The sequence below is a fragment of the Varanus komodoensis genome, unplaced genomic scaffold, assembly GCF_004798865.1.
Source record: "Varanus komodoensis strain SLA01 unplaced genomic scaffold, ASM479886v1 scaffold1, whole genome shotgun sequence".
NCBI lineage: Eukaryota > Metazoa > Chordata > Lepidosauria > Squamata > Varanidae > Varanus > Varanus komodoensis.
The window spans coordinates 62,391,264-62,410,522 of record NW_025335268.1 but is presented as its reverse complement, the minus strand read 5'-3'; the positions used below and the strand labels follow the sequence as shown (position 1 = coordinate 62,410,522).

The window sequence follows — 19,259 nt, the reverse complement described above, 5'->3', positions numbered from 1 at the left end:
ACATTCACTCTCTCTCACACACACTGGATATGGGACGGGTATGCACGTTTACTCAGAAGCAAGTGGCTGTGTAGCGTGTATCGCAATCCTGCTGAGAAGCGATTGCCACTCAGTGCCATGGGACTGTCTCCTGGGTAAGTGTGTGTACAGGATTGAACCTTAAATACATCAGTGTGGAAGCAATATGATTTCAAGAACTGATTTTATTGCAAACACGTAAGTATGTTTAGAATCTGACAGTCCTTTGGTTTTTTCCTCCCTTGTGGAACGTTTAGTAGCCACTCAGGGAACAGGTTAGACCCCCTCATGATTTTCTGCCTCTGGGCCCTATTAGTTTTTGTAATTTTCTGAAAAATATATTTGTTAATTATTTGGGTTGTGTTTTATTTTACCATTGTTTGAAACAGAGTTTTACTTTTGCATTTATATTTATTCCAAAAAAACAAAAGAATTATTTACATGGCTTTTAGTGACCTGGACTAGGTGAATGAGTGTTGAGTACAGGAATTGAACAAGTTTCCATTTTTGGGACCATGTGTGTGGGTGTGTATTAAATTTCCCTACCAGATTGTCCCTTTCCCCAATACCAGGGGCTTCACTGGATAAATCAAATAAAACCACTTCAAATGAGCTTTCAACACTTGCTGAACTTTCCCATGTTTTGGGGCATTAAAACCAGAAGAAAATGAAAGTCACAGAACAAAGCCATTCTCTAAACAGATTTCTAGCTTCAAACCAACCCACTGAATTGGAAATATGGCAGTGTTTCTTTCTTTTTTCTTTTTTTAAGTGTAGGTATTTTCTGGTGTTTTCCCATCAAGTACCTGCCCAATTTCTGTATGGCACACGCCAGGAATCAATAGAAGTTAACAAGTCCTCCAAACATCCCCCCCTCATCTCTTTGTTTAATCGCCTTTACAATCCAGCCGAAGGGGAGAGAATTAAAAATCTTTGAAGTCTCTTGGCTGACAAAAGGTTCAGCCAAGTAGACTTAAAACACTCCCTTCTTTTCCAAAACTGGTTTGTCGAGGAACAATCGAAGGAAGTAAAATTTATGGAGAAATTATACAGTGGATTTGTCACTTAAAATATCGTAACTGTCTCGGGGACAATCCCCCATGCTGAGGATTAATGGTCCCTCCAGACCTTTGATTCACCAGCGCCTTTTCTTTGCCCTTGACAAATTGGATTTTTAGGAACGGGAAGGGCGCCTGGGCCATTGTTGGCCGCCCCATTCAAGAAAGTCCTCGATTATGCGTTGCGCGGCGAGGGGGGGCGGGGGCGGGGGCGGGGGCGCCAGGGAAAAGCTCCATGTGACCCTCTCGGCGGAGCTCGGCAGCTGCTCCGGGAGCCCCAGTCTCTCACCGCCCCAACCGGGCGCCCCGGAGCACCGCGCCGCGCCGCGCCGAGGGGAGAGCCCGCGCCCGGCGCTTGAAAAGGCGGCGCGCACCGCCGGCGCGTCACTCTGCGGGCGGAGATCACGCCGGCGCGGCGCGGCGCGGCGCGGGCGCTGCCCTGCCCTGCCCTCGCGTCCCGCCGCGCTCCTCTCGCTGTCACTGCGCCGCCCCGGCCAGCGCGGGCGCCTGGCGAGCGCCGCGGCGGCTCCCCGGGGCAGCGCGATGCAACCCAGCCGCGCTCCGCCGGCGCCCAACGTCACCGCGGAGAGCAGCATCCCGGCCGGCCTGCGCCTGGGTCCCGTGTCCGGCACCTTCAAACTGGGCAAGTACCTGTCCGATCGCAGGGAGCCGGGACCCAAGAAAAAGGTATCGCTCCCCACCTGGGCGCAGGGCAGGGCAGGGCAGGGGCGCGGCGCGGGCGAGGGAGAGGGGCGCGAAGGAGCGAAGGGGCGCTCGGCGTCTTGGCCAGGAACGGCGCGGCCACGGCCGGCGCCCCGCTTCGGAGCTGAAAGGCGGCGAGAGGTCTGCCCCTTCACCCGAAGCGCTGCCCTCTTCCCGAGCCTCGGGGAGGCGAGAGGTCCGGCGGGGGGCGGCCGTCTCGGGCTTCCGCTGCGGCGACCCCGCGGCCATCCGAGCGAGGCTGCGGACTTGGGACGTGCGCCCTGGATGGCGTGCGGGAACCGGGCAGCGGGAGGCGGGTCAGCAGCCTCGCCGGTTACTTACTTGTTTTCTTCCCCATCCCCAGGATTCTGGCTTTCAGAACGAATAATTTCTTCTGGCTGAAGCCCGCCCCACTCCGAATTGTCACGAGGGCGGTGAAGGCAGGGTTGAAATTAATTCGTTAAATTTAATTAGTCATTCATTAAATTAATGAGTTAATGTCGCAGCCCCTGCTGTCTGCGATACCAGCTCCTTCGCTGGATGCCCTCATTTTTTGCCAGCTTTTTTCGGGATTCGGGGTGGTTGGTTTCGGTTTTGCACGGGGAAGTGGGTGGAAGATAAATCTTAGATGAAACTGAAAGCAAGCGCAAAGTTCCAAAGCCACACGGTAAGATTTGCCTCTTATACAGGAGAAAGCTGACGAGGAAAGGCAAACAAAACAAAAACACGCGAACAAATCAGCAGCCAACCTCAGGCAAAACAAAACCGGCCTCTAAGCACAGATAATCTGAACTGAGGCTGATGAAGTCCTGGGCAGCACCTTACAGTCTGAGCCTTGTTGTGGCAGCAGATTTCTTCGGCTAGCGACCGTACGAATGGTAAAAATGCACGCACATAAGAGAAAAGTTTGGGGAAAAGGGGTCCAGGAACCATGAAGTGCTGGAGCAAACCGCAGGGTTGCCTCCACTTGGTCTATATAGATTCCAGATGATAAGGACAGAGTGACCCAGGGAAGAATTGGAGGAGATTTGCAATGAATCCAGCGGGTGATTCTACAAACACCCCTCCCCAACCCCCCATGAGCCACATATCTCATTCATCTGCTGTCTTTTATCACTGAAATTGTCCCCCTTTCAAACAAACAAACAAGTTTCCATTTTTATTTTGCATTTAAAAAAAATCAATCCAAATAAAATGATTTTGCCAAGAAAAAAGGACCGGCGTAATCAAGCTGATTTCCCCAAGCGGCTTCATACTGGCGTTTCTTTCGTGCAAATTACAAAGAAGTCTATAAGAGGAGCCCAAAGTGTAAAGGATTGTGTGTGCGTGTTTTGTGTGTGTGTGTATGGGGGGGGGGAGTTAACGAGGGGCTATATGCAACCTTCCAGTCATCTCCGCGGATGAACTTAGCATAAGGCGACGTTGTCTCCTTTCTTCCCAAGCACGGAGGTTTGTCATAAGTTCCGCTCGGATGCTGAATGCCCTTTAATTGTTTTTAAACGCTCTGCCAGCCCCTTCAAATTTATTTCTCATCTGGCTGCGTTGCTTGCGCTCTTTAGGCTGCCTTTGTTGGCGTGACTTTTATTGCCTGGTCATTCAGCGAGGGAGCTCCTCATGCGCTCTCTCTGTCCCTGGGTAGGACCAAGCAGATGATGAAGGATGAGACAGACTTGTGGAGAAACGGAGTTGCTTCTGCCCGCTTCGTCCTGCTCCTGAAACGCGGCTGATTATCTTACTTGTTAATTAATTGCCCCGCGGGGGCTTGGAGCCCATACAATGTAAATGCATCCATTGGCAATGGCTATGATTTTTTAAGGCTGGTCCAAGGAAGCAATACGAGGATGCAGCGATAAATAAAGGCCAGTGAGGATGAAAAGAAACGGAAGGGACTTTGACCAGAACAGTTTTCCCACTCTGTTTGGGATGCTTTTAAAAGGAACATATGGAGTTTGGGAACTATTGACCGCAGGGCTCCTTCGTCTCAGCGCGCTTGTGAAAATAGGACAGTCGGTTTCCAGCCTGAGGCTACAATCCTGAACGCACTTACTTGGGAGTAACTAGTACTGTATTCAGTGGACTTACTTACGGGTAAAAATGAATAGAATTGGCTGTCCTTATTCATAGTCACAGTACGCAAACCAAGGAAGCCGAAACACTTGGATTCAAAGCGGATGGGCTACTGGATATTCATCTCTGATTAAGCCACCCTGCATCGACTAATATTTAAGTTTGATCCTAAAGGCAATCTATGGAAGGGAGCTCCGCTCAAGTCAGTGGGGTTCTTTCCAAATGCACGAATCGAAGATCTGGGTGAAACTCCCCAGTACTGCCTGGATTTAAGGGGATGAGTCTGTTAAATGCACTCAACGAAACGAAAGCTGCGAGTCCCCACCACGCTTATGGGGACACACTGCCAGCTAAAAGGGGCGATAACCAACTGAATGGATAGGCGTAATGCTGCACACCTAGGCGCGTCTCCTCGAAAGCAAGACCCTTTCTAATAGAATAGGAATTTCCCAGCGAGCGCTCCCATTCCGCCGAGCCGCCGCAACTGGTCTTCAAACTCCTTGAAGAATGAATGGCCTTGCTTTCCTCAAGTTGCGACTGGCGATGGCTGGGGAGGGTTGCCCTGCCGTGGGTGCTTACCTAGCGGTAAAACCCACTGAACTCAGCGAGGCTTATTTATGAGTAGACTCATGCATAGGATTATTCTGTTAGGCTGCAACCCCAGGACACATCAAGTTAGGAGTAAATTGCACGGAAGGCACTAGGACTTTGTAATCCTATTTATGGGATTACTCTGTTGTTAATCTTATGGCCATGATATCCCCAAGGCCCTACTCTTTAAGATGTAAACTGTCTCTTCCCCCTTCTGCTTCGTCTGTTCATTGCACGAGCTCTTTGTCGGGTCGAGGTAAAGCAGAATTTAGTTAAACTTCAGAAAGAAAGGAACGGGCCGTTCCTTCGAAAAGGCTTTTTGTCTGAAAGCCACGTTTTTGTCGAGCTGCTCGACACACACGGAAGCGGTGGCTGAAGCAATAGCGCTGGCCGTCGGACTGACAGCCGTTGCCGTCCTGTGTTCCAGGTGCGGATGGTGAGAGGGGAACTGGTGGACGAAGCCGGAGGCTCCGCTGTGGAGTGGATAGGGTTAATCCGGGCTGCCAGACACTCCCAAGAACAGACCTTGGAAGCTATTGCAGATCTGCCGGGCGGACAGGTACCTGCGCTGGGCGCGGTGGCGTTGGCGGCGGACCGCGCGCCCTTCGGTCTCGGCCGCTCGAGCTGCCCCGCCGCCTCGGCCGCTGACGGGACCTCTCCTTCCTTTCTCCTAGATCTTCTACCGGGCGCTGAGAGATGTCCAGCCGGGCGAGGAGCTGACCGTGTGGTATTCCAACTCCTTGGCGCAGTGGTTTGACATCCCCACCACGGCGACGCCGACGCACGACGAGAAAGGTACTGCAGCACCTTGGCCAGCGACTCGCCCGGGGCGGCAGAGCAGCCGCGCGGCGCCGCGTTACGGGCTGCCTCGCCTCGCCTTTCGGAGCGGGGGCGGGGGGGTTGCTCTGACCCGCAGGAAGAACAGGGTCGCGCCCCTTCGTTCTAATCCTAAACAGCTTGACTCCGAAGTCTGCCCTCCCGAGTTTACACGTTAGTCATTCACTGAGGAGTGCAATCCCTTGTCTGGGTTAAGCGCAGGACAAAGGGCGAAAAGCTCGATCCCACTTCATGTAAGGAAGGCCAGTTTATATTGTAGGTTGAATAATCGTGGATTATTCGGTTAAAATCAACACTGGTTTATTTGGCAAGTAAGTGTGCTTAAAGAGTGTGTGAGTGTGCAAAGGGGGGAGGGAGGGAAAGATATTAGTCGTTCATTTATTTATTAGATTTATATCCTGCTTTTTTTCTTTTTAAAGAACTCAAGGCAGTTTGCATAATTCTCCTCCTCCTCCCCCTATCTTATCCCCACAACAGCCCTGTGATGTAGGTTGGCCTGAGATTTGGTGATTGGCCCAAAGTCACCCAGTTGGCTCCATGGCTGAGCAGGGACAGGAACCCAGCTTGCCTGCACCCCAGTCCCATGCTCTTAACCACTACAGCACGCTGGCTCTCAATTAAACTTTTTTGGTCACAATCCTATTGGTCACGATGCAAGTTTAGACAAAGACTTATTACTCCCAGAATTCTCCATCAGCTTTTTCCATCTAAACATGCAAAGACAGTGACCCTCATCACTTTCTTATCATGTTTTCCTGGGCAGCATTTAACTTGGGGATCCGGGTGAAATTACTTGGAAGTAGATCCCTGAACCGAGTCAGTGGCAGTGGTGCCTTTTAGCTCAAAAAGCATGGGGTCTCTTGCAAAGCAGTGTTGGGCAGCAACTGGAACTTACTTTCATTAGCATTAATGGGGTTTGCTTCTAAGTTAGCTCTAATTAGAAATGTTGATTTACAGTTAAAAGACAGGAAGACCTTAGTCAAGTTAAGTGAAAATACTTGGGTGGGGGTGAAAGAGGGTGGGTGCAGAAAGGGGAGGGAAGCTCCTTAAACTGAATTGGCTGAACAAGATTGTGGGTCGAGCTGCAATGAAGAGGCAGAAATGGGCCACAGCTAGCAGCTATAGGAACTGCAGCTAGCATGCACCAAGAATGAAAATGCATCCACGTAAATGTTGACTCCCCAGCACAGTTAATCTCTAGAGCAGAATGCATACAGATACTGTTCTTGTCATACTGTTTGCAAAATACTGGAACATTTCAACCAGGCTACTGATCTGCCTTTTCCAACGTGAAAAATCCTCCACACACTAATGCATGCACGCAAGCACACCTGCCTGTATATTCATTCCTATTATAAAAAGGCCTGTTTAAAAGTCTTCCGGCACCCTGTTTTTTCCTTGCTCTTTTCTTTGTGCATTTTATGACTTGTACCCATACTTACCTGCTTTCTTGGAACAGCAGGATCCTGTTAATCTTTGAGGCAACAGTGATAACCTTTTTAATGCAGTCAAATGTATGTGTATGTTGGCACACAGAACTGTTGCAGGTGTCTGACACTACTACCCTCTGCTCGAAAGTCTTCAGAAATTCCTGAGACAAAATGGAACAAAGTTCACTAGATATTTCTTGTGGTGCTAAGCTGCAAGATATCTTCTGTTTATGGATTGCCCCTTCCTCATTATTCATGGGCCGAGAGCTTATATTTTGAACTGGATTTTAGTTTCCTCCTCCTCCTCTTCTTGAGGGTGCATTTTCGCCATGGTAATGAACCTTTGCATCCTCTTGTTTTCATCCTGATATCCTTTCCAGCTCTCCTTTCCAACACACTCTAGCTTGGGGATGACCCTGTGTTCATTGACTCAAATGAGTTTGCTTCAAGACAAGTTGACAGAGAAGTAAACGAAGCCCTGGGAATCTTCATGTCCTGTAATCATATCTGCAGATTACTGTGCTGCCCAAGTAATTTTCAGAAGATAACACAACAGAATCCCATTAAAATGCTGTGAGTGTAATGGCTGTCTTGGAAATAATCTTCAGCAGTAGAATCTACAGTGAGACTCTGATGACAATTGTTTGCACACGTTTCTTGGACTAAGTCCAACTGAACACTAGGTGCCTTCCTGCAGTCCAAAATATGTTTTAATTAAGATTTTGTCAATGTGGATTTTATTGCTAGCTGTCTTGAGCTGCATTTCTGGTGTGGTCCAGAGGGAAAGAGCAGAAAGTTAGAACAGAAATTCAGCGAATCCATGAAGCTGCAGTATTAGGTGTAATGAAGTATTAGGTGCCGTAAAGCATCCAACAGCCCTATAAACATAACGATTCCAGGGGAATTTATTTCTGCAAGAGAGCACAAGCTTTTTCTATGTGCCCCATTCACTTGAATTGCTCCGATGGGTTTACACTTCAGAGAATGACACAGGCCAAACCAAGCTGGTTTAGCACAGTCATGAATCACTATGAGCAGCAGCTTAAATCCTGCTTCCACTCACTCTGTGGATGGGGCAGCCTACCTATAGAAGGCTTTCATCCGCATTCAGTCCCATCCAGTGTGCACGTTTATTTGGAAGGGAGCCCCACTGCCTTCAAAAAATGATGACGTGGCAGCCTTTGCAAGCTGAGCTTTGCAGAGCATTGAGTTGAAGAATTAAGAACCTATGTACATGTCCCTGGGAATGAGAGCCCTTGAAGCCAGTGACACGTGCTTCTGAGTAACTGATGTAGCCTGAGGAATGCCTCCCAGGACAACTGGTTACAAACTTTGGGGCTATTTAGGAGAAAGGGAGGATGGAAATGCTTGATGCAAGTTGAGGGAAAAGCAGAGCATAGCTCAACTATGGAAATTGCTGCCATCAGCTGTCCTTATAGACCCTAACTTAGGGCCTCAATAGATACTACTTTAACTCTGCATCTAACAGATCCCTTTGCTCTTCATTTTTATGCTAGGGTAGGCGCAGGGTCACCAGCCAGTATGCACATCATAGCATGGTGCCGATGCTGCACCTACTCGAAAGTTGTTTTCTTTTTTAAGCACACAGTTGCTAAAAATAGAGTGAAAGTAATGTGTGTTTTGGCTCTTAGATGGTTTTAAGAAGTGGCTTGACAGGTTTAGGAATGAGGCATTTATCAATGATGGCTATATAGTACTTCTACCATCTGGGAAACAACAGCAGGAGAGTGTTATTGCCCTCATGTCTTGCTTGTGGTCTTCCCAGAGACCTCTGATTTGCCATGGTGGGAGCAGAAAAGTGGACTAGTTACATATTTGTCCGAACCAATAGGACTCTACTTATGCTCTTACAACTGAGTAAAAATGCACAGTACTGAGTGGCATCATGAGATGGAACCAAGGCGGGTCCAAGACATTTTGCTGCCTGAAGCAGAATGACAAATGGTACCCCACTTCAGTCAAGGAGCAGAGGACCCAAAATAAGGCAAATTATTCTTGCACAAGGGGCAGAAAATCCCACAATGATCCTTCCTGTCCTTGACAGTAAAAATACAGTAACAAATTAAGCAATTAACAATTTGCTCCCTTTTCAAGACACCCAGAATCTGCTGCCTGAGCCAACTGCCTCACTCTGGCTTATGACAGGACTGGTGCATCTGAATGGAATATCATTAGTTAAAATGAAGCATTTGATTCTAAGGCAATTAGTCCCAGTGAAGTCAGACCTGTTCTTCCAGGTACTTGAAAATCCCACTGATGAATCAATAAGAAGGTTGGCTATTGGCTAGCACTGGCCTGAACATTTTAGTATACCTTGGTAGCTAATGTGTCCTATGATCCTGTGTGCCACTGAAAGTTGATGCAGATATATGTTGGGGAAGCTCTCGCCAGTTTGTTTATCACCTAATTCATGCCTTTAGAAGGGCCAAACCGTTCATTGTTTCAAGTCCAAGTGCTACAGGGAACTGTATTCTGGAACAAGCAAAAAGAAAGAAAGGAAATTCCCTCAAACTGCCAAAAAGGAATTATCCAAACAGAAAAAAGTAACAATTTTAGTGTGAGAGATCAGAGGAGACCTCTAATAGAAGAAAACTCGTATTACAAAAAGTTCTGGACACTAGCATTAATCTCATCTTCATATCCCAAATAAATGTCAACTTTTACTGATCTTCCAGGGGCATGACAGTGGGAGACCTTAATCTTGCTCACTTGGGCATTATTCAGATGTGTTGGATTGCAGCTCTTACCATTCCTTACTTGCAAATGGAATTTCAGTAGGCTACAGCTGGTGCGTCGGGATCTCAGGCACCTCCATGCTTAGCTGGAGGTGGAAAGGATTGAACTTAGAGCCTTCACTGTGCAAAGAAACCTGTGCTTTGATGCTAAGACTGCTAGTCTAAGGCAGCCCTCCCTAACACTGGACTAAAACTCTTAGCGTTCCTGACCATTGGCCATATTGGTTGAGCCTGATGGTAGTTGCAGTCCATGGCAATGGGGTTGGAGAAGACTGCACTTGGCACTAAGCCCCATCAAACATGAAGAAGAAAGCATGCACTCAGTTTCTTCAGTTAGACACAGGTAATCACCCTTTCATGTTTTAGTATGTTGTGTCTTTGCTCTCGATTATCATTCTGTATAACCTTGAGATATATTATTCATTACATAGCTAATCAGGAAACTTTTCCAGTAGCATCTGGAAGATTTTAGCTCTGATACAGATATCACAAAGTATCCCACTGAGGCCTAGTTCACTTGGATCAAGCACCATTAAAATCAGCAGGATAGTCTTTTGAGTAGACATAGGACCACACTATTAGTTGGGGAGGTGTAGCTGCTCTATCCAAATATGATGCCAGCCACCCCCAACTTGACACCCTCCACAGGTACTAGAAATACAACTCCCATAATACCCATCCGTGGTGGATGGAAAACTGTGTCACACTGTAGGATAAAACTCATGTATTTTTGCACCAACTGGCAATGCTTGAATGGAACTACCCTTCTTGTGAGGGAATAGGGTGAGAGGCGGTGATGAAAAGAGATCAAGTTTTGAGGTGAATCTGAGGGAGCTGGGTCTTTTCAGCCTGAAGAAGAGAAGTCTCTGAACAGGTCCTGTGGGCGACATATAGGTATGTGAGGGGGTGCCACATGGAGGTGGGTACAGACCTGTTTTTCCCTGCAGAAGATGGCAGGACACATTCCAATGGAGAAAAGTTCAGGGACCCAAGGTTCAATTTGGATGCCAGGAAGTACTTCTTTACAGTTGGTAGGGTATGGTAGGGTAGGCATGTCATGAGTGGAGCTGGCTGGAGCCCGGGGTCAGACTAGATGGCCTGGGAGGGTCCTTCTGACTCGTTCTGTTTCTATGTCTTCTGATTTCTGCTGGAAATCAGTGCCATATTAATAGGAAACAAATATATTTCCATTCAATGTAGCCTTTCAACAGCATTAGATAAGCTATCTATCATCTATAAGCTAAGTTGCAGCATTAATCTCTCCAGCCCAATATTGTTTCTTTTACTAGCAGTGTCTTTCCAATATCTGCTATGTGAGACATTGGGAACTGCAACTGAAAGGAAATGTAGAATGGAAAACTGGTGCTACAGCCACTTCCATCACTGTAAACTCTGCATTTCCCTAATACAGCTGTTTTCATCACAGCAAATGCAATACCTCTTTGCATCACTAGTCATGCAATCATGTAAGGGCCTGCTTAGAGGTAAGTCCCACTGAGGTCACTGGGACTTACTCCCAGGTAAGTGGGTATCAAGACTGCAGCCTGAGAGGATTGAACCATTTGGAAGCCTTTTGTTTTGTTTCTTTTTTCCTGCTTTCAGTCTCAGTGATTAATTCATTATAAACAATAAAATTCCCTCTGTTTCCAGACTGGAGGTAGCAAGTAATGTAGCTGTTTGAAATCTCACACAACCATTGCAGATTGTGTATATTGGAGTTGATTTATTAAGGAGCAGAAACATGTTTTTCTAGTCAACCGCTTATTTTTCCAGGGATGCATCCTAGTGCATTAAGCACTATCCTATCAAGGACTGGAGACAGTAGGAACCAGGTTGAACCACAATTTATTTGCACAGACGGATCTAGCTGTTTCAGCAACTCAGTTTAATGACACCTAAAATATGTATGACTGAAGTTCCAGTGAAATCAAGATCGGCTTCATGAAGTTGTCATCGTCTCACCTCTGTCCCCACTAACAGGGCTCCTGCTTATTTGATAATTTACACAAAGTACAAACATTCTGTTACAGACCCTTTCCCCAACACATTGCCTAATGCACCTGAATTATGCACACTGCCTTATGCCTTATGCACATTGCATTTCCCCAACACATTGCCTTATGCACCTGAATCTTTCAGTCTTGGAACTGTTACATATCCAGGACCCCCACTCAAAATGAAGTTGACAACTCTTCTTAAGACAGGGGTGCCAAACTGCTTTTTAGACCAAATGTCCCAACACTGTATAGGTTTGCAATATTAGTTACATTTCTATTCCACCATTCTTCAACCCTGGAGCTGAAGGGGTGAGTCTAATATGCATTAATAGGGCAACTCTTTGCATGTTTACTCAGAAGTGAGTTCCACTACATTCATTAGAACACACTCTCTAGTAAAGGTGTTTGGCATGACAGTTAGAAAAGCTTTAAAACTCAAGGCAGCCTGCGTGGCATAGCAGTTAGACTGTTAGACTGGCACACAGGGGTTCTGAGTTCTAGTCTTCCCACTCAACCATGAAGTTCACCGGATGATTTTGGGCCAGGGAAGGATTATGTAAGCTGCCTTGAATCCCTTGTAAGAGGTGGGATACAAATGTAATGGAATATAATATAATGGAATACATTAATAAGGACTGAGTGCTGCCTTTTGATGTATCTACCAAAGGTAGTTTTTACAATTAAAATATGAAATGAATAAAAATGTAGATCTTCTCCTAAGTAGTCTCTTCTACTAAAACAACAACCTCCCACAAGAGATGTTTTTTACAGTTTTCTTTTGAGAAAAACTGTAAAAAACTCACCTGGCTTGGAAAGTGGATGGCATTATCAAACTAGTCAATCCTAGTTTAATAAAAGTGTTCAATCCACTCCATTTAGTTCCAGATTGACTAAGCTGGACTCTTAGTAGCAGAAAGGAGGAGCGGGGTACAGCCAGGGGGAGCCTGGTCTTAAGGATTGTTACTATTTGTGAAAACTTCCCAATCCAGACTTATTAGTCTGTGAAGGTTTCTAGCAGCTGCCTATTTAGCTTTTGCAACCGGCTTACCTGCTTCTCTGAGGGCAAAGTAATGGGATTACTGACCCTGCTGAAGGCTGGCTGCAAGTGAACAATCACTAAGGGACTGGAGAGTGTTGAGGCACTCTCCTTCTCTTCATACTCCCACCCTCCTGCCCGCCCTCAAGGAAAGGCCTCAAGGGCAAACTGACATGCCAGTAAGGGCCATGTGTGAAAGAAGCCAGAGAACTTTAGGAAGGAAAAGCAATACTTTGGGATCTATGCATTTATTAATCAACTAAACTCAGGGCTGTATCCAGTGTTAGTCCTGTCTAGGTAGACCTTTGCATTAAATAGGATCTAAGTTAGATTAACACTGGATAAAACTCTCAACCTGTCCCAATCTTGCACCTTCAGAAGTTTTGGATTACTATTGTCTCTAGTCTGCATTTGTCTCTGTGCAAATGGATAGGGGTGACGGGCACTGTAACCCAACAGCATAGGGAGACCTTGGGAGGAGGAGGACTACTAGAATTTTATTTTTCCACCAATGAATTCACATTGGCTGCTGATTCTTGAACTCAGCATCTTCACAAAAGGCTGTTTGGTTTACTCTTTTGATCAGAAGGAAATACTATCTCTTCAATCCCTTTTATGTTTCCTAGACACCCTTTCCTGCATATGGGCTTGATTTTCAAGAACATGAAACTTCTAATTCTAAGATGATTCATTAATGAGCAGCAACCAAACACTGTCCCCAACAATTTCTTTTAGACAACTTAAGATGTGACCAGGAATTTTGCTGGGCTAGCCAGCTCCTGATTACAAAACTTATTAGCAATGCTTGATTGGTATATAAACTGGAAGGGGTTAAAGTCTGAAAAATTGTTCAACCAAAGGAAAAAGGGAAGAGCATTAAGTACTACTAGATGCAGGTGAAAAAGCAAGCTAACCATATAGCTCTACAAAAAAGGGTATTTCAGCCTCCAGATCATCCTAGAGAGGTTCTAGAGATTAAAATAGACTTCACAAACTTTATCCTCCCTGGGCTTCTGGATACACATATAAGAAATACCAAACACCTTTGTTTATCTGTCCCAGGAAGGGATTTTCACATGTCTCTTTCAGCTTCCGATAAGACAGAAAGACTTCCAAGGTAGCTTAAGCCTCTTTTAAGGAATGCTTTATAGCCTGAAATACCAATTGCTAATTTTAAACCACTCAGGTTCACTCTAGTGGGAGTATTCTAGGTTCAAGTCCCTACTTGGCCATGAAACTCTCTGGAGTACTTTGGGCCAACCACTCACTCTCAGCCTAGTCTACCTCACAGGTTTGTTGTGAAGATAAAATAAAGTTATGTAAGCCAGTATGGATTCCTCACAAGAGGGGAAAAACCAGGATATAAATGCAAGGCTATCATCATCATCAATGTTAGTTCTACATTAAGTAAATCTACAGAAATAGTCTTAAGCTATAACTAATTTAAATCCCATTCATTTATCCTATGGATCTATTCTACATAGGACTAACATTGGATATTACTGCTGTTACAGCGCATGTCCAAGGTTTGTTTTCTGCCTTTCAGCAGAGGTCAGTCCAAAGCACAGAAAAGAAGTAAAGCTTGTAAACAGCAGCATGAAGTAACAAGCACATAAAAGGCCATTTTGGTTTGTTCTGCCTTAGGGAATGCTAAGTGGTTAAGGATGGGGGGGTGCATAGGGGGCATCCCCTTTTGAATGGATGCATTAGATATGGCCCATACATATAGGATATTGTCTCCCCTGGTAATGAGGAGCTCATGATCATTAGATTGGCCTTTGTTTTGTTGAGTCAACTCCCTGACATACGCTACCTATTCTGCAAATGTCAACAGATGGGCTGCCGGACACAGGCAAAGCAACAGCTGCTCCCCTTTGCCTCCTCCTGCAGTCCAGAGGCTACCCAGCTCCGGGTTTGCTGTTCTCCCCAGCTCAACTGCTTTTACGCATCAGCATTAAAAGGGAAAGTACTCAGCAGGAAAAAGCACCAGTAGTTTAAGGTTCACATACAATACCCACTCCTGAATTTCTGGTTTCAGGCAACTCTTCCTTTAGCTTGGTTTTTCACAGTAACATGCTTACCCTCCCTTCAGTCATACACAATGGAAAAATCCATCCCCAAACTCCCTAACGGTACCAGTTATAGAGAGGGGCATCTATTGAATAAAAGAGTAATCTTTAAGTACAGGCATAAAGCAATTACATGTGACAGGAACATTTTAAACTGTAGTCATAAACACACTAGGAAGGACTAGGAAGCAAGTCGTTTTGAATTCAGTGGGACTAAAAGTCTAAGGCCTAAAATGACCAGCAGCACTACTGGATGAAGACACAAACATTCTTATAATGCTAAGCTTGTAAATACATGGACTTGCAACAAGTTAGTAAAATCATTTTATTGCAACTTCCCTAGAGAGAACAAAAACAGGCAATGAGGATCCGCTTATTTAGTGAAAGCCTGTGTTTCTACTCAGGAGTAAGTCCCATGTAAGATTATATGGGCCTTACTCCAGAAAAGCATTCCTAGGTGTGCAGCCGCCATGATTTTGGATTTTCCTTAGAGCAAGGATGGAGAATTGGTGATCCTCCAGATGTTGATGGAGTGTGACTCCCATCAGCTCTAGCCAGTATTTCCATGGTGAGAAATTATTATCACGTTTCTGTACTGCTCATAGATGAAGCTCTCTGGGAAGTTCACAACATTTAAGTAACTCATCCAGATTTCAGCCAGGCCAGACCCTACTTAGCTTCCATGATTAGGCAAACTCCAGCATTTCAGGCAATACAGAACTTATGTGATGAGAGTTACAATTCTGCTTTAGAGAAAGAAGGGGATAAAAATTTATTGTAAACTGCCCTGAGAGTTGTGGCTATTTGTGGTAAAGAAATAAAATAGTAACTTAGTCCTCAATCAAAATCCAGTTAAGCTGAGGTATTTAAAGATGATTTAGTTACATTGCTACTGAACTGATTTAAACCCAAGTCAATTGACATTGCCTGCCCCACCTGGAACACGGTCCTAAACTATTCACTATCATTTGCATATGATTGGTTGCACATGGTTGGCTTCTAGCCTACTTATGCGTCATAAGCATTGTTTCCAGATTTAGTCATATATAAGGTAGACTCATTGAAATCAGTGAGACTGGGCTGATTTCATGGACCCCACTCAACCAAATGTCTGGAGATCTAAGAGGTGGCTCTCATTATTTATGAACATATCCAGACAGTTTCTGAGGTGCTTCCAACTCTTCCATTCTATCACTCTGGTATCACTATCTTTCCCTATTTAACATAGCAGGAAAAAGAGCCCCTGATACTATGTCAGAGTATTAGTTTTGGGCCTGATTTTGTATCTCTGACCATAGATGGTCCAATTGGAATGATGACTTTCCTGACTGTAATCATGTTGATTCCTGACAGCTGGTAGGACCTAGTGTTGGGCCTTGAGTCCAAATTTTGTTCACAGAGAAATGTAAGTGCAAGCCTTTCCCAGCTTTATTGAGTGAACAAGCAAGTTACAGAATTCAAGTAGCTAGTAAGAACAATAAATAGTGACAGTGTGTTTCAGCCCTATCTGAAAGGTGCAGTACAGCTGCCTTCCAGGTATATTTGGACTTCAGCTCCGGGTGGCAGAAATGCACTGGATGTCCCAATCAAATCTGTCAAAGGTCAGTTTGTAATGGTGATGTCTTTAATCTGGGTTAATCTGTCTATGTGTTTACCGGTAGAGAGGTTGAGAGCTGGTATGTGTGAACTGACTTCCTTTGGTCTGACTGATCTAAGTTTGTAAGAATGCATAAGTCAAACAAAGATTAATATAAGAAGACCATGAAGTAGATTTCTCCTGCTCTACAGCACTTATGGGTAAAATGAATGTTCTTCACACTGACAGTTGGCAGCACCAAACCAGGAGACAGGCCACACTGCCTCACCTCAGTTTTGTGCTCCGTAACAAAACCAAAACGTCATCCAATTCTCCTCAGTTGCTGACCGAAATTAGCTGCAAGGATTCCAAAGCCCTATTTGTTCAATATTCACAATAAGTGCAACACTGCATTTCATCTGTGGGTGGCCAAGTGAGGACTTCGGGACATTAGCTACCATTGTTCACGTGGTCTTTGTCCTGCATTCAGTCCTGAAGGATTTCTCACCTTCAGATTTGCTTAGCGAATGGCAGACTGAGGCTTCCGAAACCCAGGAACGCCCCAAGCCCCGCACAATTTCCCACAAGCCGTCGAAGGCGATGGCTCGCCTTCCTGTTTCTGCACTGGCGTTGCTGTCCATTAACAGCCCTGGTTTGTGTTTCTTGCCTAGGCGAGGAGCGCTACATCTGCTGGTACTGCTGGCGAACCTTCAAGTACCCCAACAGCCTCAAGGCGCACGTCCACTTCCACTGCGTGCTGAACCACGGCCGGGGCTTCCTGGGGCCGCCCGAGCATGGCAGGCCGGCGGAACTGTTCAGCCTGGCCCTGAAGCCCGCAGCCACGCCGGCGCCCTTGAGGTCCAGCTGCCCCGGCGGCGCCCGGGAGGGCGTGAAGCGCGAGTCTCTGGGCTCGCCGCCCTTGCCCAAGGCGGGCGCCGGCGGGCGCAAGGCGGCCAGGGAGGAGCAGGAGCGCGCCCTGGACATGAGCGTCGGCGCGGGGCGCGCCCCGGGACAGTTCCTGGGGCTGCTGGGCAGCGCCTCCGCCGGCAGCAACGGCTTCTCTTTCTACCCCGGGGCGAGGTCGGCCTTCAAGCCCACCGGCTTGGCGAAGGCGAGCCAGGCGGACTGCCCTGCCTTCCGGGAAGAGGGCAAAGGCAGCGGCTTCAGCAAGCTGCTGCTGGGGAGTCTCAAGCCCAGCCGTCCCGGGAGCGAAGGGCCGCTGGGCGCGGGCAGCGGCTCCCACAACCACAGTCCCCAGCAGCAGCCGCCGCAGCAGACGCACCACGGGCCCGCGCCCCACCACCACGCCAAATGCCACGCGGGCTCTGCAGCGCCCCCTTCGGCTGCGGCGGCGGCGGCAGCGGCGGCGGCAGCGGCGGGCCTGGCCTACTCCGGGGGCGTCCGCGGCTTCCCGCTGCTTTCGCACTTCGAGGAGACGTCCGCCTTCAAGCACGTGGAGCGGGGCCTCCACGCCAGCCTCTCGCCTCCCGCCGGCCGCTACCCGCCGCTCGCCAGCAGCGGCGCCGCCGCCGGGCTGGAGCGCTTCTCCGCCCTGCCGCCCTTCGAAGGGCTCAAGCCCTACGCCGCCGCCGCCGCCGCCGGGGAATGTAACCTGCCGCCGTTCATGCCTTTCACCGTCTACAACGGCGAGCTGCTCTACAGCGCCCCCTACTACCCGCTCAAGCTGCACTTCGGCAACCTCTTCAAGTACCCGGACTCGGTGTCGTACTTCAGCGGGGCGGCCGCGGCAGCTGCGGCGGCGGCGGCGGCGGCGGCTGGGCTCAACCCGGCCGAGCTCGGCTCGCTGGCCAGCATCGACCGCGAGATCGCCATGCACACGCAGCAGCTGTCGGAGATCGCGGCCGCCGAGAAGAGCCGCAGCCGCCTGGAGAGTCTGCAGCCGGCCCCGGCGGGTGCGGCCGGTGGCAAGCCCAAGACCGGCCACCTGTGCCTGTACTGCGGCAAGCTGTACTCGCGCAAGTACGGCCTGAAGATCCACATGCGGACTCACACCGGCTACAAGCCGCTCAAATGCAAGGTCTGCCTGCGGCCCTTCGGCGACCCCAGCAACCTCAACAAGCACATCCGCCTGCACGCTGAAGGCAACACTCCCTATCGGTGCGAGTTCTGCGGCAAAGTGCTGGTCAGGCGCAGGGACCTGGAGAGGCACGTCAAGTCCCGGCACCCGGGCCAGAGCCTGCCCAAAGGCGGCGGCGGCGGCGGCGGCAGCAGCGGGGAGGACCGGGGTGGCGCCCTCGCCGCCGCCGACGCCGCCGGCTACGCGCGCCAGGAGCTCCCGGAGCCAAAGACGGACAACGAGAGTGACGTCGACGTCTGTTTCACGGACGATCAAAGCGACCAGGACACGGGCAGCAGCGGCGGCTGCAGAGCCGAGGAGCAGCAGTAAGCCGAAGCGGCGACGTTTCGGTGGGACAGAGACTGGTGGCGGAGGGGAAAACCGTGCTCTCGCCAAAGCTGCTGCTTCCCTCTGCGTTCCGCGCTCTGTTGAATAAACGACAAGTTTTCGCATAATCCACGTGATCATAAACCGAATTTTCCGAAGGCGAGGTCTCGCTTTATTGCGGCTCTGGCTGCGTCCTAGCTCTCTCTAATGCGTCCCCTATAAACATTTCACATTATGAGGAGTTCCCCGCCCTTCCAAACGGACACACGCTTACCTGTGCATGTTTACAAGGAAGTAAGCCCCCCCTCTTTTCAATGGGGCTTGCTTTCCTTTCAGTTTTGGCATCAAAGCCCCATTGAGCAGCGCGGAGCTTACTTCCGTGTACACATGGAGAGCCTTGGCTTCCGTACCTGTATTCCACCGTCTTTCAGGTGCCTCTGGCGAATGATTTCCTTCTCCCTCCACCATTGCTTACAACACTGGATAATGTTACGGATTATATGGTAAAACTATTGGGGATTATGGAGAAACTTGTTTCCCTACCGAGATCCTCAAAACCAGTCCAGTAATTGGGTACAGTTTTCATCTTGTTTACTCAGAAGCTTATCAGGCCTGCTGATTTCAGTGGGACCTCCTGCCAGGTACCCTGCTTAGAGCTACTGCCTCAGAAAAAATAGTGATGGCAATTGGAGTTACCTCCTCAAGGGAATAGGTAGTG

General features: G+C 48.1%; 1 protein-coding gene across 1 annotated transcript; it reads left to right on the top strand.

Annotated features, from left to right (window-relative positions):
* Nucleotides 1-1,253: 1,253 nt before the first annotated feature.
* PRDM13 (PR/SET domain 13) lies at nucleotides 1,254-18,544 on the top strand. Its single transcript, XM_044430286.1, has 5 exons — nucleotides 1,254-1,763; nucleotides 4,864-4,995; nucleotides 5,111-5,231; nucleotides 16,809-17,366; nucleotides 17,469-18,544. Exons 1-5 carry the CDS (start codon nucleotides 1,254-1,256, stop codon nucleotides 18,542-18,544), a joined length of 2,397 nt encoding a protein of 798 aa, XP_044286221.1.
* Nucleotides 18,545-19,259: the final 715 nt, after the last annotated feature.

Excerpts from the sequence above, each read along its gene's own strand:
- PRDM13 (XM_044430286.1), top strand. The coding sequence starts at position 1,254 with ATGCGTTGCGCGGCGAGGGGGGGCGGGGGCGGGGGCGGGGGCGCCAGG. Across the intron at positions 1,764-4,863 it reads AGCCGGGACCCAAGAAAAAG|GTGCGGATGGTGAGAGGGGA; the intron begins GTATCGCTCCCC and ends CCTGTGTTCCAG. Across the intron at positions 5,232-16,808 it reads GCCGACGCACGACGAGAAAG|GCGAGGAGCGCTACATCTGC; the intron begins GTACTGCAGCAC and ends TTTCTTGCCTAG.